At 46.3% G+C, this 24060-nt stretch overlaps 1 protein-coding gene and 1 long non-coding RNA gene across 2 annotated transcripts in view; one reads left to right on the top strand and one right to left on the bottom strand.

The window, feature by feature from the left end:
• LOC135391758 (uncharacterized) overlaps window positions 1-15837 on the top strand; it is a 36045-nt gene extending 20208 nt beyond the window's left edge. The window contains exons 2-3 of the mRNA XM_064622193.1: window positions 12157-12278; window positions 15114-15837. Coding sequence (XP_064478263.1) covers window positions 12157-12278; window positions 15114-15794 — 803 coding nt within the window. The 3' untranslated portion in view covers window positions 15795-15837. The remainder of the gene's footprint in view (window positions 1-12156; window positions 12279-15113) is intronic.
• On the bottom strand, window positions 866-8379 carry LOC135393363 (uncharacterized). Its single transcript, XR_010422588.1, has 2 exons — window positions 8340-8379; window positions 866-1882 (listed from the first exon to the last, which is right to left on the bottom strand). It is a non-coding gene; the product is annotated as an uncharacterized LOC135393363 (long non-coding RNA).
• Window positions 15838-24060: the final 8223 nt, after the last annotated feature.

Genomic DNA, 24060 nt, shown 5'->3' on the forward strand with positions numbered 1-24060 from the left:
TACAGAGTGATTGTAATGATAACGTAAAAAAATGTCCTGCTGCTAAGAACAAATTTATTAGCATTGTCCGCCTGCCTACCAAGCCAGTGAGTATGTGGGTCGTTTCAGAAGTTTGTTCTCAACAAGTACTATACGTTTGATACAGTGTTCCAAAGTTGTACATGTGGTCACCTTGAACATGAATAACCGGAAGTAATTGAGAAGTCAATTGAGAAACCCAATTACTGTAACTACCTGAGGTACATTTCAGTCTAAGTAACTTTTCCTGTAACTTACTTTGAAGTCATGCAACTGTAATTTAATTCCACTTTGTGAGTAACGTATACAGTTCTTTCACCACGAGGCACAGCTGTAAGGGCAGAGACGGTGTTGCACGCACCAAGTGAAAGGAATGCAGGCGAAAATGAATTCACTCTCTGCTACAGAGGGAGCATGTCCTCGGCTGTTACGAACTTTTTCCTTTCGCTGCAAAAGCTACGAAATAAATACGAAGTAGCAAGTAATGTGCCCGACTAGGCATCGGTGCATACTTTCAAAGAAGGCACTAATCGCAAAAAAAGAAGAAAAAAACGCCAATCCACTCCAATCGGGCCGAACGAGACCCATTAATACAGTGAACCCTCGTGATTATGACCATGGTCGTTCCTGAAAACCGTGGTCATAATGCGGAATTGTCATATTACCGGGGGGGGGGGGGATTTGCAGAGGTCTCACTGCATGGTTCCTCAGGATTATGGTCGTAAAGCGTATATATTAACGAAGGTTCCCTGTATACTATTGGGTCCCGTTCGACCCGATACGTCTCCCAACGAAAAAGCATATGCCTGCAAATCGGCACTCTATTAATGACACAGATGTCCTAAGATGTACCTAATTTTCTTTATTACAACACACGAGTGTGGGTCACACCGTATTTAAATCTAATACCTGTCACATCTCTTCGTGACAATACCATCCAGAAAGGGCTTTAAACGCTACCACTTCGCGTACATGGCCAAACATATCGCGTCTCCATTTATCAAGGCTCATGATCACATGAGATTACTTATCACAAAAAAAAAAAAACAAAAAAAAACGCGGATAGCACGTGTTCGTCCCGTTCACACCTCAGCGAAAGAAGGACATAATAACGTAGGGCTTGCCGCTGAAACCCCTTTCTATCCGCTTCACTTGAAACACGCACGCGGGATGCAGAATGACGTCGAATTTCCGGAAGTACCGACTCCAAACTGCCGGACGCACCGCATGCGGTTCAACTTCTTCGTAGACCACCACACAGTCTCCGCAGCTCCCTGCGACGTCGCAGTCCAAATTCGCGGTTTGAAACTGCTTAAAAGGATAGAAGCTTCCCGCGGGTCTTATCTCAAGCTCAGGTTCCGCACAAAACAACGCTCGCGGTACATAGTCCGGCGCCGGCATCTGATCAAAGACCTGCAGCATGAAGCTCCACCACGCCTTGTACGGGAACGCATCCCAAGATGCCGGAGTAGCTTGCTCACATTTCGAATTGAAGTCCCTCCATAGCATGCGCGGAGTGTACAGGGAATACGCTGTCACTGCGATGCTTGTGTCGACGCTGATGCCGTCGAATATAGCAAACTTGTTTTGGTGAACGAATTGCATCGCCTGGTTCCACGTGTCGTGGAACGCCTCGTTCGATGATTCCTCCTTTCGTAGAAGGTTCAATAAGGCTGCGTAGTCGAGCTTTCTCGACCTATGGATGAACTCCTCGGTGCCCTGAAGCTCCGCCTGGGCGAAGTCGGCGCCGTAGTGTGGGTAATTGGAGAACACTGACATTGTCTACAGCGCAGGGGTCCACAGCATGCCTTGGCGAAGAGAAAAGTGAAGTTGAGTCGGCGCGCCCTGGTGGTGATTTCAGGAACTGGGTAGACGGCGAAAATGGTGTTAATTGTTTTCAGGGTAATTCGTTCTTCCCGTGGTGTAATATACGAATAAAACAACGTAAAGTCGATGGAGCAACGGGTTCGGCTGGTGTGGGATCGCGTCTGAGTGCATCAATAGGGTTCATCAGCAGGGAAAAGCTATAGATTTTTTTTTAAATCGCGCTGTTCCCCAGCGGGTTTCGTCTCCCGCTACTCTCCTACAACCACTTTGCTCTTGCATTCATGTGGATGGCACGTCGTAGCTCAACTACGCTAAGCTTGGAAAGTGACTGAGGTTCGAATCTCAACACTAGTCATGCAATCTGCGTTCTACCGTGAAGTTCAACGAAGGACGCATGACACTCCAAGGCCGAGATGCTGCCGCGGAGGTCCGGCAAACACATTCAGAGAGAACGAAGGTAAATTTGGACTTGCATCAACTCCGATCAGTGATAAAGTCTGAGTTCTGTTCAAAATCCTGCGATAAACATTGTTAAAGCTGTGGCGTGATAAGACAACACCTTCTAGATAACGGAGCACTCTTTCAATTTACGTCACGCATCTGGCCATGCTGTGGCTGTTGGCGATAGATAGATGTGACGTCACCGAAACAGCAAAGAAGACAAAAGCTGACTAATTCAAAATATATGGGAGCCGGACCAGATGCGTGACGTCTTTGAAAGAGTGCAGAGGCCTTCTCCGTTATCTAGGACGAAAAAACATGTGCACATGGATCAGTACGCTCGAAAGAAAAGTCGTCTTTGCAACATCAAGCTATTATCTGTCTCTCTACAACGAATAGGAGTATAATTTTTATCCCCTGTACAGGCAGAGTGCTAGTTGGTAACCTCCGAAGAGGAAGAAAACTGTACTCTTTGCACTGTACTCGTATGAAATACGGTAGCATTACAACAGACGGAGGCCGACGTCCCTATTTCGGATGCGAAAGAAGCACTCTTGCGGGAGTTTTAGCAGGTCCCCAGGACTCTACGGAGATGATACGATAACGGAAGCAAGATCAAGGACCAACAACGTGATGTAAGCCACTTCAAAGGAATCAGGCGAATGACGTACAACCAACAACAACAACAACAACACTGAAATTTCAATACGCAAAGGAAGCTAAGACAAAATCACAAAAAGAAGAAATGTAGCTGGGGCTGCGTTGTTGCGATGTACGATGTAATGTTGCGATGTACTTCCGTGTGCACTTCAGCGAGCGTCATGGAGTTCCCAGAATTGCGGTTGCTTCAACCTGAAGAGGGCAAAAAAGAAAAAAAAAGCGATATTGTGCGATCCGGGGGCATCAGAGGCATCGTTGCTTCCCTCTTATGTGCCTCTGAAGTACCGATAAGCGATAACTGTACAAGGGCATTTTTTGTTTTCTCATGGATATTCTACTGGACACGGTTTCATCACAACACGTGGTATCGACTCGTGAAGCTTCTTCATCGTATACAGCAGGGTGCATTAAAAGCGTCTCGATGTCACCTTTATGTGAGGAGATGTTTAAACGAAAATTATTGGAACTGTGCGCTGCACTACAGTGACAAATGGAGTTTACGGATTCAACTCTGCTGCTGGACAGTTGGTCCTCCGCTTGATGTACCGCTTGGGACAAAAGTTTACGCAACACCATGGTGTCGTACTTCTCAATTCGAGCGACAGTTGTGCAGCAAACAGGAGCGGACACACACACTGACATGGACACATGAATAGAATATAGCCGGTCACTCGTTTCCTATTCGATCTCTTCCTGATAGTTAACAGAGGGCCGCTTCGACGAAGAAATACGTCAGCGCCGTCTTCCGTAAACGGTGACCAAAAGCTGCACCAATTGCTCATGCACTATGTCTGAAATGCTTTCTTCTTTCTTTTCTTTTGCGTGCAGAGCAGCAGGGTGTCCGGCTTGACAAAGTGAGACGGGATGATGGACATTGGATGACGAAGGACACATAAACAATTGTTTGATTTTTTTTGTGTGTGTTAATTCCGTGTTAGCGCCGCGAAGCAACTGTGGCTATGAGCGGAGAACAGACATGGCAGATGGAGAGAGGACAGTCAGGAAGTAGCGGGGGGTTTGTTCAGCTTCAGACCTGAGTCAGCTTCAGAGGGAACTGTGCTGACATTCGTATGGAAACTCTGCCGGAAAACCCAGGGAGAACCTCAGACATTACAGCCGGTAACGGGATTCGAACCCGCGGAAATCTCAGCCACTATGTCATGGTAGTTGGCACATAAATAAATATTGGTTAATACACGTTACCAACCAAAGAGAATGAAAACGACCCGAAACGCGCGTATAGCCAAGTAGCGCAAACAAAATGTCATCCATACGCAAATATGGCTGCGTAAATCAGTTGTTTCAAGGACGAATCATAAAAGGACAAAGGTGGCGAGGCCGGCTCTGTAGTTTGGGGACTTTGGGAACAGATGTTCGTAACTGGGATGTTGCCATTACCGCTTGAATATCGAGCATTATTTGTGCATTAGCATTATTAGCGGTATTTGGAGCACGTGAAGTTGATGCGTAAGTGTGCAGAGGAACCACCCACGTTGGGGCTCCCAAGTGGAGCTCCCTCAACCAGCCCTGCTGAAAAGTTTGGAACCTCAAAGGAACCTGACAATATTCACCCATAAATCTACGTTTAAAAGCATCGCCATAAGAAAAACAACAAACTACACGCGCTCTTCGATTTTCAATGCGCGCATACCGCGGCGGTAGGTAGATGATGCCTACTTTACGAGGCGAAAGGAATCAACTTAGTGCTCTAATACCGGCCTCTGTGATAGTTTACCATCGCTCATATCACGATATTCCTTGCGTGCAAGCCGCTGACCTCAGACCTCATCCCAAGCTCAGTGCATGGAAGCAAGAGTCTCGTGACAGCGAGGGATTTGTTTTATTTTTGCGCGCGCAACAAATTCTGCGAACTTATCTGTCTTGTAGGGTGTTTGAGATGCCGTACAGAGCATTCAACTCACGCGTTTCTTGCAAAATGATTGGTGTATTTGCGTTAACTCACCTGGTTGGTGGACGTTGCCTGTGTCATAGCGAAACATTTAGTGCAAGTTTCATTGACGAATATTGGGCTCTCCGAGGTTCCATTTTGGTTCCAAATTTCCGACCTGTAAAGGAGGCTTCACGAGATACACTGAAGCTTTGGTTGAGGCCCTCAACCAGGTGAGTTAACGCAAATACACCACGCATTTTGCAAGAAACGCGTGAGTTGAATGCTCTGTACGGCATCTCAAACACCCTACAAGACAGATAAGTTCGCATAATTTGTTGCGCGCGCAAAAATAAAACAAATCCCTCGCTGTTACGAGACTCTTGCTTCGATGCACGGAGCTTGGGATGAGGTCTGAGGTCAGCGGCGTGCACGCAAGGAATATCGTGATATGAGCGATGGTAAACTATCACAGAGGCCGATATTAGAGCACTAAGTTGATTCCTTTCGCCTCGTAAAGTAGGCATCATCTACCTACCGCCGCGGGATGCACGCATTGAAAATCGAAGAGCGCGTGTAGTTTGTTGTTTTTCTTATGGCGATGCTTTTAAACGTAGATTTATGGGTGAATATTGTCAGGTTCCTTTGAGGTTCCAAACTTTTCAGCAGGGCTGGTTGAGGGAGCTCCACTTGGGAGCCCCAACGTGGGTGGTTCCTCTGCACACTTACGCATCAACTTCGCGTGCTCCAAATACAGCTAATAATGCTAATGCACAAATAATGCTCGATATTCAAGCGGTAATGGCAACATCCCAGTTACGAACATCTGTTTCCAAAGTCCCCAAACTAGAGAGCTAGCCTCGCCACCTTTGTCCTTTTATGATTCGTCCTTGAAACAACTAGTTTACGCAACCATATTTGCGTATGGATGTCATTTTGTTTGCGCTACTTGGCTATACGCGCGTTTCGGGTCGTTTTCTTTCTCTTTGGTTGGTAACGTGTATTAACCAATATTTATTTATGTGCCAATTACCGTGACATAGTGGCTGGGATTTCCGCGGGTTCGAATCCCGTTACCGTCTGTAATGTCTGAGGTTTTCCCTGGGTTTTCCGGCAGAGTTTCCATACGAATGTCAGCACAGTTCCCTCTGAAGCTGACTCAGGTCTGGAGCTGAACGAACCCCCCGCTACTTCCTGCTGTCCTCTCTCCATCTGCCATGTCTGCACTCCGCTCATAGCCACAGTTTCTTCGCGGCGCTAACACGGAATTAAAACAAAAAAATTTAAACAATTGTTTATGTGTCCTTCGTCATCCAATGTCCATCATCACGTCTCACTTTGTCAAGCCAGACACCCTGCTGCTCTGCACGCAAAAGAAAAGAAAGAAGAAAGCATTTCAGACATAGTACAGCTTTTGGTCACCGTTTACGGAAGACGGCGCTGACGTATTTCTTCGTCGAAGCGGCCCTCTGTTAACTATCAGGAAGAGATCGAATAGGAAACGAGTGACCGGCTATATTCTATTCATGTATCCATGTCAGTATGTGTGTCCGCTCCTGTTTGCTGCACAACTGTCGCTCGAATTGAGAAGTACGACACCATGGTGTTGCGTAAACTTTTGTCCCAAGCGGTACATCAAGCGGAGGACCAACTGTCCAGCAGCAGAGTTGAATCCGTAAACTCCATTTGTCACCGTAGTGCAGCGCACAGTTCCAATAATTTTCGTTTAAACATCTCCTAACATAAAGGTGACATCGAGACGCTTTTACTGCACCCTGCTGTATACGATGAAGAAGCTTCACGAGTCTATACCACATGTTGTGATGAAACCGTGTCCAGTAGAATATCCATGAGAAAACAAAAAATGCCCTTGTACAGTTATCGCTTATCGGTACTTCAGAGGCACATAAGAGGGAAGCAACTATGCCTCTGATGCACCCGGATCGCACAATATCGTTTTTTTTTCTTTTTTTTTTTTGCCGTCTTCAGGTTGAAGCAACCGCAATTCTGGGAACTCCATGACGCACGCTGAAGTGCACAGGGATGTACGTTGAGCAACAGCCCAAGGGCTGTTCCTCAACGTACATCGCAACATTACATCGTACATCGCAACAACGCAGCCCCAGCTACATTTCTGTGGGTTCGATCCCTACAGCTGGCTAACCTTTTCAGTGACTTTCATCTTTCATCGTACATTCCTTGTTTAATCTTTTTGTGATTTCCTGTCTTAGCTTCCTTTGCATACTGAAATTTCAGTGTTGTTGTTGTTGGTTGTTTGTTAATCATAACGCTTTGAAGAACATGTTACATCATTCGCCTAATTCCTTTGAAGTGACTTACATCACGTTATTGGTCCTTGATCTTGCTTCCTTTATCGTATCATCTCCGTAGAGTCCTGGGGACCTGCTAAAACTCCCAAAAGAGTGCTTCTTTCGCATCCGAAATAGGGACGTCGGCCTCCGTCTGTTGTAATGCTACCGTATTTCATACGAGTACAGTGTAAAGAGTACAGTGTTCTTCCTCTTCGGAGCACTCTGCCTGTACAGGGGATAAAAATTATACTCCTATTCATTGTAGAGAGACAGATAATAGCTTGATGCTGCAAAGACGACTTTTCTTTCGAGCGTACAGATCGATGTGCACATGTTTTTTCGTCCTTATCCAACACATCCTAGATAAAGGAGAAGGCCTCTGCACTCTCTCAATCTCAAATACTCTCAAATACTCTTAAATACATCTCAATCTCAAATACTCTCTCAATCTGCTTTCTCAATTTTGTCCAAAATCCTCTGATTACAAAGTTAATTAACAAAAATTTTAGGTAATTAGTCATCTTGTAGTTGCACACTTTTGCGAGAGATGTTCGCGTGGCTGTAGAACTCAACTGCAAAAACGATGTCTATGCCGCTTCCATAGCTTTTTTATAAAAATTCTGCAAAGGCTAAAAAAAGCACCCTGTATAAAAAACTGCATTGATTGAAATTCGTCCTGTAGCTATACTACTCATGTCAGATAATTTTTGGATGTTGCGCGAAGAGCCTTGTGGCGAAGGCTCCTGAAAACAAACACCCTGACCGCTAAACTTGCTCAATTTATCATGTCTCATCCTTGTTGTCGTCAACGTCGTCTGTTACATATTGCTTCCTGTCTCGGACCCATGACGCCCTCTCAGTGTGTGAGATTAAACTACGTGATTCCACGCTGCTAGAATACGCCTCTCAGAACTACAGGCTTTCATATCCGTTCTCATTTATTTGACATACTGTGAGGCGACAAAATGTAACCGTCCGTACGTAACTACTTGCACAGTAGGAATCAGTGGTTCAATGAGCTAATGAATCGCCTAATGATGCTCAGTCGTACTGTGGTGGGCTGGTTATACTACAGTTCAGTTTGATGTCGATTACTTACACTAGATCGCGCTTACATTTCTAACACACTGTTAGCACCGCAATAAGTGTAGTTGGAGATGGGCAATATAGAAAGATAACATTGAGTTTTGTACCGTTCGTACATAATGGGTACCGAAGCAGGTTCCTGCTGCTGGTTTGGTTTCCTTGACACTGTGATCACTCTTTTTCTATATGATTTAATCGGCTTCTGATGAATTCTTCCTGATTTAGCTGATTTTTCTGGCTTCCCTACACATTCATTTAATTTTAACGCGTTTTTTTTTAATTTGCAAGAGTTACTACGGGCATTTAATGATCCGATTGAGCTCTCGTTAGATGTGTAGTTGAATAGATCTCTACCTGTTTGTAAACAAATGACGTCATAATGTTCGACAGCGCCACGAGTTTGGTAGAGTTGAACTACGTTCAAAGCTAGTGGCGAACAAGGTCGCGCCTGGAAGCCACGGTCTTGAGGGGATTAAATGGTCTCTGAAAGGGACGCGACCTTCGGTCCTACTTTCTTTCAGCGAACAATTGCTCATTCGTGGAACCCAGCTTTCCCGTTCCAATCTGTTTGGGTTTCGATCTGTCTACCAACGTCATGATGACGTTTGTCGGGTAGAGGTTTATTGTTATTGATTGCATTTTAACGAGTTCTTCAGGATTCGTGAGAGATTTGTTCGCTTGCACTTCCATTTTGTTAGTGGATTCTTTTGACGTTTTTAAATGCTGGTGGAATATTAGTTATATTCTTTCGCACTTTTATTTCTTTTTCATTTCGTTCATCTTTTCTAGGTTTTGCTGGATTCTGTGAATTCCATTGGATGGTGATTGCATTTCGATGAATGCGTGCGAGCTTTTGTTGGATTTTGTTGCTTTCCTTCGAATTTGTTGAATTTTAAACTTCCTGTGGCATTAGCTAGGGTGTTATGGATATTTGTTTGTATTTACTGGAACTTAAAGCGACTGATACAGGTCATCCCAAGTTATTCCAGATAAACATAAAGACGGTTCTTTGCATCGATATGAACCCGCAGTGAAAGTTTCACAGGGAAGAGGGCAATAGAAGCGGAGAAAGTGGGCACCGCGAATACCGAAACTGATGCGACTCTGACATCACAGCCCTCACCACCGCGCACGAGAAGTCACGTGCTTACGGCTACCAATGGGAATGGACACAGCTCTGAGCTCTGTGACGTCTGCCGGGAGTGTGTTTGAGGGCTTGTATTTCGCTAAGTACGACACGTAGAAGAGTAATTCTTTTTTCGGTGTTCTGGCATGCAGTAAAACGCGTCCACGATGTAATGAAACACATGTATGAAAGTGTCCCAACCCCTTTAGTGATTACATTCTGGATTTATTGAGCTTCAGTAAACTACCTTGTTCTCAGTACCTACTGTTAGTCATTATCCCCCCCCCCCGCAAATTTGTTTCTTTCGATTGAATTTCTATGCTCGGTTTTGAACCTTTTTGAAATTAGTTGCATTGTGGTTGATATCGTCAGATATTAACTGGTATCTTGTACCATTTTTTTTTGCTTGGTTTTCTGTTTTCGCTTAAGTTTGCTGTACATCTTACTGGATTCTTACGCATATATTCAAATTTGCATCGCACATTTTGTTACTCGCTGCCCGGTAATTTTTGCAATTGCCATATATCGTTGTTCTTGTGGCCTAATTGTATTTATATATCCACGGCTTGTACCACGTTATAATGCGCTGCGAGCTTTCGATAAAAAAGCATGTTGCGAAACCCTCGTTGACAGTTGCACGATATGCAGCGTACCGACGAGGAAGACGCGCTCACTGCTCGACACTCAATGCTAAGTGGTCAGTGCAATATACACCAAACGTCATAGAGCGGCTGGTCACACTGGCCGGCACTGGTCGCACTGGCCGTGTCACGTCGAGACTGGGAGGAACCCGGGTTCGAATCCCGGTGCCGACTGTGCTGTCTGGCGTTTTCCCTGAGTTTTCCTTAGTCGTTTTCCGACATATGTCGACACAGTTCCCTTAGATGTTGGCCCAGGACGCACATTCCCCCAGGGCGTCACCTCTGTTTCCTCCTTGCCCACCTGTGTGAGGCCGACAACGGCGAGCCCTTTCACCTGCATAACCACCACCACCACCACCAGCAGCGGCACGAAAGACGCCTTCGTTTCTGCTTTGTTTATACAGGGTGTTTCACCAAACGTGCGTGCAAAAACAAAATCCTATTAAAAGCAGCTACTTGTGTGACCACTAGGGGATTAACGCTATTTATCGCAGGAAGACTTATCCATGACTTCTGCGTACTTTTTTTTTTGTAACGAGAATAAGACGTAAATCGTGTTGGTTGAGTAACATGGTACCAAACGCTACAGAAACACGGCTTTCCTCTGTCCGTGCGTGCTTCTTCGCGTTTGTCACCATGTTACTTTTTTTAATTCGCGGGAAATTGAATTTTCCCATTTGGACTCCGAAATACAAGTCAACGTCACGTTCTTTCACACACTCTCTCTCTTTTTGTTGTTGACAGAAACAGAGACTGCATGGCGGATTTAACCCATTCTATTGGAAAATACATTCACATGGTAACATAAATAAATTAAAATATGTAAATCTAAAAGCGTCGTTTGTAGACGCGCTAACGGACCTCTCCCTGTTTGTAAACAAATGACGTCATAGTGTTCGATAGTGGCCACAAATTTGGTAGAGTTGAACTAAGCTCGAAGCTAGAGGTGAACAAGGTCGCGCCCGAAAGCCACGGTCTTGAGGGGATTACGATGGTCCCTGAAAGGGACGCAGCCTATGGTCCTACTTTTCTTTCAATAGGAGGCAACGTACAAGTGCCCGTTCGTGGAACCCAGCCCTCTCCTTCCGATTTGTTTCGGTTTCAGTGTGTCTACCAACGTCATGATGACGTTTCTCTGGTAGAGGTCTATTGCCGGCTGCTCTCAGAACTCCGAAAGAAGCGATGCGAGGAGGCCATGTACCTGCCCTTTCACCTTTCCCTTATCCTAGCTTCTGCTCATAACGACAGAATGGTTGGTTGCAATGCAAAGTTATCTGAAAGAAGAGCGAGAAGGAAACAGAAAGGGGCGGGTGACCATCTTTCTCCCGCCGCATCTTGGATTAATTTGACGGACAACTGAGCTCCGTCGAAAATTTTCGCGCCAACAAACGACGTTTCTCGAGTACTTTTTTCCCCCCAGCCATTACCAAAACAGCAGGGAATGTGTTTTACAGTGCAGTGGAGTAAATCTGACGTGGGCTTTTTGTTTCTGTGAACAAACAAAAAAAAACAATAAGAAAAGAGATTGACTTTGCAAATTTTGGAGATCATTTGGGAAAATTCAATTTCACGCGAATTAAATTTAATAAAAGCGTTCAGAAGTAATGGCAAAATCTTCCCTTTGATAGCTCCCGAGATAGCTTTTACCCCATATTGTTCAGACAAATGTACTATTTAATACGATTTTTTAAATACGATGTTTGATGCCCACATTCGTTGTTGTAGCAATACATTTGTTTCAATGTTCATGCCATGTCTCAAAGATTGCGTAAAGCTAACATTGCGATGATGTTACCGATGCAATGTTGAATATGTTACACTCCGGTAATGTGGCGATTACATAGTTGATGCAATGTTTTGCAAGCAATGTCAATGCCACGTTGAAATTGCATTTCTTCCAAAACGCTTCATCAGCAACGTAAATTCAACGTTTCTGCAATAGTATCTGTATTTCAGTGTTTTTGCCGTGTTTCAAAAGATGCGTACAGCTAACAGTGTGATTGTGTTTCCGAAGCAATGTGCGTACGCTACACTGAAGAAATGTCGCCCCCCAAAACGTCAGCTCATACATGGGGGTTTCCCTCTCTCCCCTCCCCCAAATACACGCTCCGACACAGAAACCGCCCCCTTATCTTATCTGCACTAATGCTGTTTCAGTGCCGAGACTACACAGTGGAATGGAGGAAGAGGAGAGTCTACCTCGCCACAGAGGACACACACTTCGGCACTATGGCCCTATCTACAGTGTACCGCTCCGGTACAACATCCACAGAGACCACGTGAGTAATTAAGGCGTTCGACCCCATCTATCCTTGGAGCAGATGCTCCAACCACAGGACGCATTATGGCTGGGCTGTACACCTCTCAGCATGTAAGGAGGGTGTTTTCTTTTTCCTTTTTTTGTAAACACGCATTTCTTTATATTCCGTAGGCCCACACGAAAAGCGTCATAAGTGTAATAGTGTAATAAGAGTAAAAGTGTTTTCAAAGCACGCATTCGAAAGCGAGTTTTAAATTAAATAATCTCCCTCCTGCACGTGAAATGACGATTTCTTTCTCTCACTGAAATACATATAAAGAAAATTTATTACATTAACCTGATACAGTGTAAGCAGTGGATAACAGTGGTATATACAGTGAAACCAGTTAGTAACATACAACGAATAACAGTGGTATATACAGAGAAACCAGTTGATAACATAGAATGAATAACAGTGGCATATACAGAGAAACCAGTTAATAACATACAATAAATAACAGTGGTAGATAAAATGAGACAGCGAAGAACAGTACATACAATGAAACAGTGAAGAACATTTCATACAATGAACCAGCGAAACAATGGGGACTGTGTAACTCACAAAGAAGAAAACCTGTACAGTACTAAAATCGTGAAGAGAGAACTAAGAACTGAAATTGCCCGTTTTTGTAGACTACAACCTGTAGATGGATGTTTTGAACCCTAATGGCGTGTTTTTAGTTTCTTCAATATTTTTTTTGTGTTTGCATTGCGTCTGGTGTGAAACTCAAAAGAATGTGCCACATATTTGCATCTCAAAGGTGTAAGACAATTTGCTCTGTTCAGACCTTTACTTCATGCCTGGTTTTCTCTTCTTCTGTCTTTTTTATTTTTTTTTTTTTTTAACGGAGGGCATTTGGATATATGAGGAAGATTTCGGTAAGACTTGTCTATCTGGAGCGGAAGTTCAGGAAACCTTGAGGTGGGACACTGAAATGGTTGGAAAGAAGGTTGGAAGAAAATATTGAACTTGTCTCCCTCTCATCTCCTCCAATACTACTGCATTCGCCTCCGTAACAGTAAACCTTTATGCTTCACACAGTTGCACTCTCAGAAGGAATAGGGTTGAGACGTTACACCTTTTGGGGGACAACTGGCCTGCTGCATATGTTGTGCCCGAAAGGTTGTAAAGTTACAGCACATGCAAGGGCGTAACATTACCACATGGAGGAGGTAACTATGCCGCCTATAGAAGGGCGTAATAATAATAATAATAATCCGTGACTTTAAGTCGCGAGACAACTGCGATCATGAGCGACACCACAGTGGTCGGGTCTGTGGATCAATTTTGGCCGCCAGAGGGTTCGCTTAACGTGCTCCGAAATCTCGCCACACAGTACACCACATGTATCGTCCCTCGCGGAAGACGGCGAGTCTGAGCAGCCTGTACCCTTCCACCAAGTTGCCACTGTCCTCGGACGGGATTGAACCCGCGATCTTGGGATCAGCAGGCGGACACGCTACCGACGCCAGCTAGGGCGGCTGAAGAGACGCAACATATGTGTTAAACGCACAGATTCAGAAGATTTGAAAGTTTTTATCACCCTACCATGAAGGTGGTAATGTGGGCAGTTACGCTTCTTGCGGTTGTGAGCAAGGAGGTAACGTACGCATCACGTGGTAACCCGTGGAGTTACCACCTTCTTACACCTTGTGAGAGTGCTTTTTCCTGGGACAGGGTCTGGGAAGCCCTCAGTCGTAGTCGCACTGCCAACCCCCATGGTGACGTGTATCACGTCCTCGGCTAGGCGGGCTGGAAACTAGGGAAGTAGAAAAGCCAAAAAAGTACCCCCAAACACTACTACAGACACTACTACCGAAACCAGAGCGTGGCTTAAAATGCCGGCAGCACGCGCCTAACTTAAAACCGCACAACTCTTTAGCCAACCGGCGGTCGACCCCACGTTGGGCGCCAGTTTGTGGGAAGACCCACTCACCAGGACCACCGCCGGTTTCCCGGCTAAAGAGGTGAAACACAAGAAATACATTGCGAACAACAGTTTATTACATACCAAAAGAACTCCCCGTTCCGCACCGTCTAGCCGGCAAGCAGAAAGAAGCCCGGTACCTCACAGCAGCGCAGCGTTTTAAGCACTTCGAGGGCGCTCCCTTCGCGTCACAGAACAAGTCCAGACAACCAAACACGCCCCCATACGACATTGGTGACGAACGTACTGAGATAACGATAAGTTATCACAACCTTTCCCCACAACCTTTTTTTCTGAGAGTGTGTGGTGAAGATCAAGAGACGTATCAGGAGAGGGCCAGCGCGCGAGTAATTATGTGTGACACAATTATAATTGACAACATCAGGCGTTTGACGTTGATATAAATATCTAATTCGATTGGCACATGTCTCCTGAAATTTCCTCTATGGACATTCGAAGCGTCTGACGTTCATTTGTACACCAAGTCATAGTCAGTGATGTGTTCGTATAGGTGGAGCCCAAGTTACGTATAACAGATATCTGTGAGGATGTATTCGTTTTCGGCGTTTATTCATTTCCATGAAATCGGCGTTTCTCGGCGATTTTCCTTGCGTGTACATGGCGGATCGCTTGAGCATCTAAAAAGCAGTGAGCCAAATCGTGAAACGTTCAGAGCCGTCGCAACAACAAAAACAATATATATATTCTTATGATGAAGTGGGAAGGTTTTCGTCGCAAGCGTTATCCACAAGTAGTATAAACTACCCGGTGAAAAATTTCTTGTGCCAGAAATCGAAAAAAAAAAAAGAAAGAAATCTGTTTGATGGTCTTGTTGCCCTCGATGCTGGTCAACTGGTCGATTTTATTTGAATGTGGTCCATGCGCAGGTAGGCCGAACAACTTGGAGAGCAGATCAACATGCGCCAGTCGTGTCCGCAGAATATCGGGTAACGCGTCCCAGAACTCCTAAGGAGGGCGATGAAGATGGAGTGAACATACGAAGGAAGTTTTATCGCTTCAACTGGAAGAGGAAACCAAAGGGTCAAGCGGAGCCGGATGGATTTCCAGAAGTCAGAGCCGTGTACAACGTTGCAAGGAAAAATGTTCCCGATGAAGACGAGGAAGAAAGAGCAAAAGAAGCGATTCGGAAGAAGATTCAAGAAATGGCGGGCGGAGGAGAACTGCAGGGGGACGAAGAACCTGTCTATCCGCTTCCAGAGGGTCACTTGGAAGAGATTGATAAGGCATTAGAAAAACGGATTCAGAAGTACAAAGAGCAAGCCGAGGCCGGTGGAGCTCATACCAGGAGGTCTGACGGACGAGTCAGATGTCTAAACCGAAGGAAGCAGCCAGGTGACGAGAGCGGTCGCGCGGTGATAGGGAGAGGTGATAGTGGAGAAAGGGCAGGTTTACTTCGCAGGATACTCGGCTTACTGGGTGAGGACGAGGACTGTCTCGAGGATGATCAGGATTACTCTGACGAAGAGGACGGAGCAGGCGAAAGCGATGAGGAACCTTTCGAAGAAGAGGACGAGAGACCCACCAGGAGGATGGGCTGGCCGCAGTGATGAGCGGAGATTCTGGGAAGAAATAAAAATGCGGGGGTTTGTATGGGGAGAGCTCCTGGTATTCTTTGCCGAACCGTTGCCGAACAACATAGTAGAAGAGCATAAGCTAGCTGGCGTACGTTTCTCGTGGAAGATAGGACCTTGAGTTTGAGGTAAAAATGCAGACGACACACGGGCGTAGACAGAATGAGACTTTTGAGTCTCGCTCTGCGTCTGCGTCGTTTCCCGAAACTCAGGGTCATGTCTTCTATACGTTGCCAAAGGTTACCCATGTGAGGTCACATTGTGTCTTTACCTCATTACCTGCTACTCTCTCATGCAAACGCTATGATGAAGACAATTGCAGAGCCAACGTGCTGAGCCTGTTTCTTTACATGAGGGTCACGCTCTCAGGTCAGATAATACACTTAACGAGCACATTCATGATCACAATAGCTCGACGCAACAGGCTTCTTCATTTTCCAGAAGCCATGGCCCGTAGTTAGATCGACCAATTTGTTCGGAGAACGCCCCCTTCTATTGTTTTCCCCCATTGTGCTAATCTAATCTATGAAGGTTTTACTTCCGGAATGACAGTTCACCACGCGTATTAACGAGTGCAATGTTATTCGAATAAGCGTGACGCACCAAAGTTTCGTAGCCGCACAATAGTGCAGATTTTGAGATAACGTCACTGTGCAGTTATCACACATGCAGGAGCCAATGACAGCGTGCATGACTCAGAATCTTATCTGTTGGTTGGGCGCGGTATATACGGTACTTCGCAAGCTACTTTATCAACCTTCTACTAACAAGAGTTTTAGTGCATCGTACGCTATCGCCTTTGCGTACTTAAAGTGACAGTCCGGTCGAAAACATAGGTCTGGGAAACACCGCCTTATGATTTCTAATACTCCTCACAACAACTGTGCAAAATATTTCAGAAGAAATCGTATCGCACGATTTATAATCGACTTTTTTCTATGCCGCAGTTGGTCCCGAGTAAAGGCCGCAGCGAGCTGTCGCGTGACGTGCATAAGAGCAATGCCGCAGGTGACTTGCGCATGCCTGCGCATGACTTGCGCATGCTCAAAAACATCATAATGGACAAATGCTAGCACGCAACGATCAACTATCGCGCATGCCTGCTTGCGCGATAGTTGATCGTTGCGTGCTAGCATTTGTCCATTATGATGTTTTTGAGCAGCAATCACGCGTTATGTAGACTAAAATGCAGAGTAGCGTCAATGTAAACACAGGTATCACGACGTAGCGTTCTGTTCAGTACACTCATAGACAAAAACACCTGCCTGCATTCCCAGCAACGGCGCAGTCCTCCGCTCCACTTTGTCCATTGGGGACGTCATGCTGACGTGACGGCTGACGTACATAGAGGATGCGAGGGAGAAAAACGAAACCGGACGTCTTCAGAGGAGTAATTTTTATTCGATATCTCGAAAACCACGCCATTTTGTGAGCTGAAACTTTCCACCCAGCATGTAAGCTTCCGTGGCAGTTGGAAAAAATCAACTTCCGGTTTTCCCGGTCTGTCCCTTTAAGGGATAGCGTGGTGGTTCTGCGCAATGCGCAGAGCTCTCTTTATGGTTTGCGCGTGCGCAGTAGCACCAACAGTATCCCTTACGTACGCAAAGGCGATAGCGTACGGTACACTAAAACTCCCTATGTTAGTAGGCCGCTTATAAAGTCCTCTCCTCCAACCCATAGAACCCCTTTCGATAAATTTTTGTGGCTACGCTGCTGGCTGATAGGCTGCGGTAGACGAGGTAGCCTACCTCGTCTACCGCAGCCTATCAGCCAGCCTACAGGGCAACAGGGGTAGCCTACAGGGCTACCGATAACGGTCTACTAACATTCGCTACTCTCTGTGGAAGCTGCACGGTGAAACTGTTACCGCACAGTATAGGCAGCTCGGTGGCTTTTGAGAGTTCATCGTATCTAAAAGCAGAGGAGCATTCCTATCCATCGCTTCCATTCCATCCATCCCATCTTTCTATTTCCATTCCATCGCTTCTCTTCGTAAAGAAATGCTAAGGAATACAAGAAACAATCAACGCGTGGGATGTGGCTCTACACCGTAGCATGGTTGTCGGGTTGTCGCAGCGATGGTCTGGACGAAAACTGCAGGTAAGAAAAGGCTGTTACATGCTTTCCTGTAATGCTGAGAGTCGAGTCACTGTGCTATATATTTCCACTTAATTGACAACACAGCATAACTGCAATTTACAGCCAGTCGTTTGGCTGCCTTGCCGTCACTGCCCGCAACTCCTAGTCTGTTCTTGCTTGATGTCACCGCGTTTAGGCAAGCGATTTGAGACAAAACCAACTTACAACGTTCTATGCTATCACGAGTCAAAAACACCTTTATCGAATCTACCTTGATGACACGCCCGTATGATGGCCGCATAGTTTCAACAGCCGTTGCTTACTTAACCGTATAAAACCAAACCGAAATGCCAACATAGCGTTCAGCTTTCTCGTTTAGTCTCGATACTACGAGAGTTCGTCGAAAATGACTTTATGTATCCCAAGTAATCTCAGATAAGCGTAAAAGACGATTATTTGCATCGATGTGAAGTTGCATCGAATGTTTCATAACGAAGAGTGTAATAGAAGTGGAGAAAACGGGCACCGCGAATACAGAAACTCATGCGGGGGGGTGTCGAGGTAGCTTGCCGTTGTTGGCCGCACTCAAGTGGGCATCGTCACGACTATAGCCAAAAAAAAGGAAAAGAAGGTGGGAGAAAGGGGAGTTGAGGACTTCAAAGTGATGTAGAAGCAGGATGACCGGTACTGATGGGACAGAAGCACACTGTAGGTGAGAGGTGCACTAGAGTGGTCTCTCCGCTAGGCCCGTTGCTTGGAGAAAGCGCACGAGGCCGCGAGTTTTTGAAAGTCGTTCCGCACAAGAACCTTCGGGGAAGAGGACGTCCGTCAGTATACCAGGCCTGGCGTGGGGAAGATGGGTTTCCCGCATGGCATGGTATGCACGGCATTCTGTCAGGATATGCGCAATTGTCTTCGGATGATTACAGTGTCCGCAACTGGAGTCCTCCCTGGAGCCGATCTTGCACAGTTGCGAGTTCGTGAACGCAGATCCTGTGCGTAATCGATGGAGCATTGTCTGCATACCACGGGGAAGATCTTTCGTGGGAAGAGAGGGTCGGTGATTCTGCATGATGTCCTGTATGCCAGGGTGACGCACCTCAACTAGCTGTTTGACGACCATGAGCCTGTCAGTGTCGGCCGGGACTGCTAAGGATGGGCTGCAGCTGTTGTGTGCTGAGGAAGCTAGCTGGTCCGCTCGTTCGTTGCCTCTGATGCCGACATGAGATGGGATCCATTGGAGCGTAAGCTCACCTCCGGTTAGCCTATGCTGGGCACACGATCTCCTTATACATCGGGCCAGAATGCTACCACACATGGGGTTTATCACGTTGTTGAGGGCACTTCTGGAGTCCGTAAGCAAGACGGCCGTAGGTATTCCGGTGACTTGAACCGCAGCAGCTGCGTGTAGCAAGGCCAGGAGTTCGGCCGTCGTAGATAACTCATGCGGCTCGGACATCACAGCTCTCGCCTCCGCCAATGAGGCAGCGCACGAGTGTACGTCACGTGCTTACGGCTGCCAATGGGAATGGACGCAACTCTGAGCACTCTGATGTCTGCGCTTTGCTCGGGAGTGTGTTCGAGGGCTTGTATCTCGCTACGTACGACACGTTGAAGAAAAATTATTGTTGCCTCAGCATTCTGCTGTGCAGTACAATGCGCCTATGATGTAATGAACCACATCTATGACAGTGTTCCAACCGATTTTAATAAGCATCGGTAGATCAGTTGGTACAGTGTCCGCCAATGATCAATGAACCCAACGGCCATGGAACTAAAGTCACTGGATTGGGGAAGTAACGCCATCCATTCCCGCATCGACCTCAGAACAACAACGGCGGCCGCATCGTGGGTTGGCATACTACTAGGGACCGGAAACGACCACAGAACTTCCGCTAAATTATAGCGCTAGCGCTGCTTTTGCGCGCTGGTTTGTAGCACTATATTAGCGTGCTGCACTCTTAAAAATGAACTTCACCACATAGCACGCTCCTAGCCAACCGTCATCTCAAATGGTATCGTTATCTGCCCTGATTTGTTGAAAACAGGGGGCGTACGCCTTTTCTGTGACACTTATGCTGTTCATAATTGTCACAAAAAAGGCGAACGCCTCCCGTTTTCAACAAATCAGGGCAGATAACGATATCATTTGAGATGATGGTTGGCTAGGAGCGTGCTATGCGGTGAAGTTCATTTTTAAGAGTGTGCTACATGTCGGAACAGGCCTTTTCGCATTAAAAAATCACTTTCTCAAGGACTCAGAACGAAAAATATAAATGTCATCAGGGAACAGTACGCGGTTCCACAGATTTTCGAAACCACCCTACAAAGTGCAAGGCTTCTCCGACAGCACGTGATGTCGCCAGGAGTTCTGGCATCTGTCTTATATAACAATAGCGTGCATCTCTGCTGTCCTCCCCCGCGTGTGGGAAGGTTGTATCCAGACGGTGACCAGCCCCTGCGTTGATGAGACGGAAATGAACCTTCGAGGATCAACGTTTCCAGACGTGTTGGCATGACTACATACTTCTCAAAACTGCTCCGAGACAAGTTAACTATTACAGGTCAACTCCGCCCCAAACCCAATGATGTCTGGATTAGCTTAGGCGCACACGACGCCTCCGAGTCACGACGTAGTGCGAACTCATGCTTGAAATGTTTTTGTTTGTATACCGATCGCGACGCAAAAGCGTTCGTCAGAGTCGACATACATCGAGCATATTTGCATGCTTTTAAAGCAAAACACGTATGTATAGGGCTCGCAAAGATAAACTTTGGGTTTGTAACGGAGATTAAACAAATTAAAAGAGTGTCGGGAAGCTAAAGTAGATGTTAGAGGATGTATCATGCACGAAAATTTTATATCGATACTGCCACTTGGTCCGTTTCTCTACGTATAAATCGTGAAAATTGAAAAGAAAAAACAAAAACAGAAAACGGCTGTACCTGTGCTTCGAATCGGCTCTACATGTATTTCAGCTTCTTCCGTCAGATGGCGACACGGTGTAACGCAGCATTGCAGACGATGTCAAAACCAAGTGATAAAGTGGAACTGAATACAGAGGACTACTGGTTTCAAATATGGTTGCGGTTGGTATATTGCTTCGACATTGTCCGCAACGCCGCGTTCGACCGTGTCGCCATCTGTCGCCGTCTGACGGAAGGAGCTGAAACGCAGGTCAGGTATAGCCGATTGGCAACACGGGTATAGCCTTTTTTTTTTTCTTTTTCATTTCCACGATTTATCCGCAGAGAAACAGGACATGTGGGAGTATTGATGTGCTATTTTGGTACATAATACGTCCTCTAACATCTATTTTAGCTTCCCGACACTGTTTTTATTTGTTTTATGTCCACTACAACCCCCAATGTTGATCTTGGCGAACCCTGTATTTCCGTTAACAAAACAATTATAACGGCTTCTCTAGCTTCCCCCCTATCTGAAGTCCAGCGCCTTCTCGTATGCCGCGCTGGTGGGGTGGCTAGGGTGATGTAGAGGGAAGGTGTGGTCAGCCTGCTCTGTAGTCGCGGCTCGGTACACCCAAGGGAGGGAGAAGGGAGAGGGTGATAGAGAGAGGGGAGAGATGATCGTGGCACAGAAGAGGGTGGGGTGTGCTAACCCTCTTGCTATGGGATTGCGTAGTCCTAAGAGAACTACCCACCACAGAAAACATCCGAGCATCCATTAGTAGGCTTCATTAGGATGCTCCCTCTACCACAGTAACCACCAGGATTATTGGTGAAGTTACCCCATGCGTGTGCCGCGCTCTGAATACGCCGAGCATCATCCTCCGCTGGTAGAGATATACCTCGGTGGCTGTGCCTCTTATGTTGTTCCGGAATACAGAAATTATTGGCGATACTTCTGCGTTAGATAGAGAAACACTGTTTCGGAGATAATACAGTGCGACACACGAAAATGGCAATGGCATAAATACGGTAGGATTCTGAAGACAACAGATTTACTAAATTTAGTAATAATAATAATTCGTGTCTTTACGTTGCGAGAAACTCTGACCGTGAGCGACGCTGGAGTGGTATGTCCCCGGATCAATTTTCGCAGAATGCGGGTTCTTTGAGGTGAACTGAAATATCCGCACACGGCACAGCGTTTTTAAGGTCCCACGCGGGAGACAGCTTCTCTAATACCTCCCCCACTCACACGGGCACTTTTGAATGATAATCGAAACCAACGGTCATTGGACATGCGCGTAGCACCACCTAGCGTGAAACGCGTCAACCTGTCAGGGAGCACTGAAGTCAATGCCCTTTACGGAGTTGACATGTTACAGAGTTAGTAGCGCAATGCGCATGTTTCATGTAGGGTGCCTCAATACTAGCTCCCTCTGCATAGAGGGAGCTAGTATTCACTGTTCTTTACCGCATCAGTTAAATGAGAAAGCAAGACTTAGTGTCAAGTTCGACGGTGGAAAGCTACCCTGTACATGTCACCCTGTTGGCAGTATGTCAGATTTCCTCCAGGTATATCCGTGGTGACCGAGGATGCGGTGCTGATCCTCCGGCCGTCCATTGCACCACCATTCCGTCCATCCCGTCTACCTCCAGAGGTAGGTCTCTTGCTTGATGACCATACATGACGTCCATTCTATAAGGAAGCCCGTGAAAGAAACACATGAGAGAAAATGTGTTTTATCATTGCCAACACCATGCACGAAGAGTGTTCGTCTCGTCGCGATGTCCACGAGCCGTATTTAGCAGTGATATGAGAGTCGAAAACGGCAATGCACAAGCCTGATGGGATAGCTCCCAGCGAGCCCGCTGTTCTCATTTTCGAGTGATCATTCATAAGAGATATGTCAAACGATAGATGCACCAAACGTTGATGGGACCATCGAGAGTCTCAGTAAAAGGTCATTTGCTGTTCCACGAGAAAGGTTGCTGTAGTTCAGTATAATTAAAGGGAACTCCCGAGCGTGCCAGCAAGGTTTCGGGGATCCCCGTAGAGCACAACAGCAACTACAATAAATGAAGGAGAAGTGATGATGACATGGGAAGGTTCCCCGTGGTAGCCATGTACTTTGACTTTTGATTGTCGGTGGAGCCAGCAGGTGATGACGATAGCTGCTGGCTCTACTCTTTAAGACTAGCTTCTGCGGCGATGTCGGGCGATGTTGATGCCAACAATGAGATGTTCGGCACGGTCAGATCCCAGGGCCAACCGAATGCAAGTCGTGGTACGAACTCCAGTTACACGCATACAAGGAATGAACATGAGAAGCTGCGAGCTATTCGAAGGCGAGCAGAATGATGTTTCAGAAGGGCAGGCATCCTCTCTGACTATGAAGAAGCTTGAAAACATCGCCACCTAGCCCGAACGCAGATATAGTACCTCCATATACCCCTACAGAATATGGTGAGATGCACTAGGTTACCTGTGGCCATACAGAGTCCATTTCGTGTTTTGGACTTACAACTTGAGACTCCTGAAGCTAGGTCGAGGGGCGAGTTTTGTTCTTTGACCTGAGGCTTTCTGTTGCGCTTGGCACTGATTGATGCAGACTAGCAGTTGCCACGTTCACAAACACATTTGGTTTTCTTCCGGCACCACTTTATGAATCCCTCATGCAGTGGTCACAACGTCCGAACTTAAGACAGCAATTCAGAGTCACATAGCGTCATTTGGCGTCAGGTACAGATGACATAAATCGTCAAGCTATCAAACAAAAGTATTCTTTTAGACATAGTCAACCGAGATCTGCAGGATAATCCTTGCGGCATGAAATTCGACTGCTGATGTCTCTGCCCTGGAACCGACTGCAGTGATTCCTAGGGAGCAGACGACACTTACTCATGAAATGGCAATATTCAGGTGATCACGCAACACCATAGACTAGCGTTCAAGCAACTGTGGCTGTGGGATATGCAACCTGCGAACCGGAGCGAAATCATCATGCATCGAGAAGCACCGTTTCAGAACCCTTTCAGGCAACTTCAAGTCATGGCAGTTTGTACGAGTACTCGCCTAAAGCTGTAGAGAAGATAGGGCGACAAAGCGTCAAGGGCGTTCGAGTGGCCGAACCTTGAGCGAAGCAGACCGAACAGGAGGTAGCGGGGAGCAGAAAACAAAGGTATAACACTGCTTCTTTGCAAACTGTGCAAAAGACTATCTGTCTGCTACAGACACCAAAATAGTACATTAGCG

Source organism: Ornithodoros turicata, chromosome 4 (assembly GCF_037126465.1).
Source record: "Ornithodoros turicata isolate Travis chromosome 4, ASM3712646v1, whole genome shotgun sequence".
NCBI classification, from domain to species: domain Eukaryota; kingdom Metazoa; phylum Arthropoda; class Arachnida; order Ixodida; family Argasidae; genus Ornithodoros; species Ornithodoros turicata.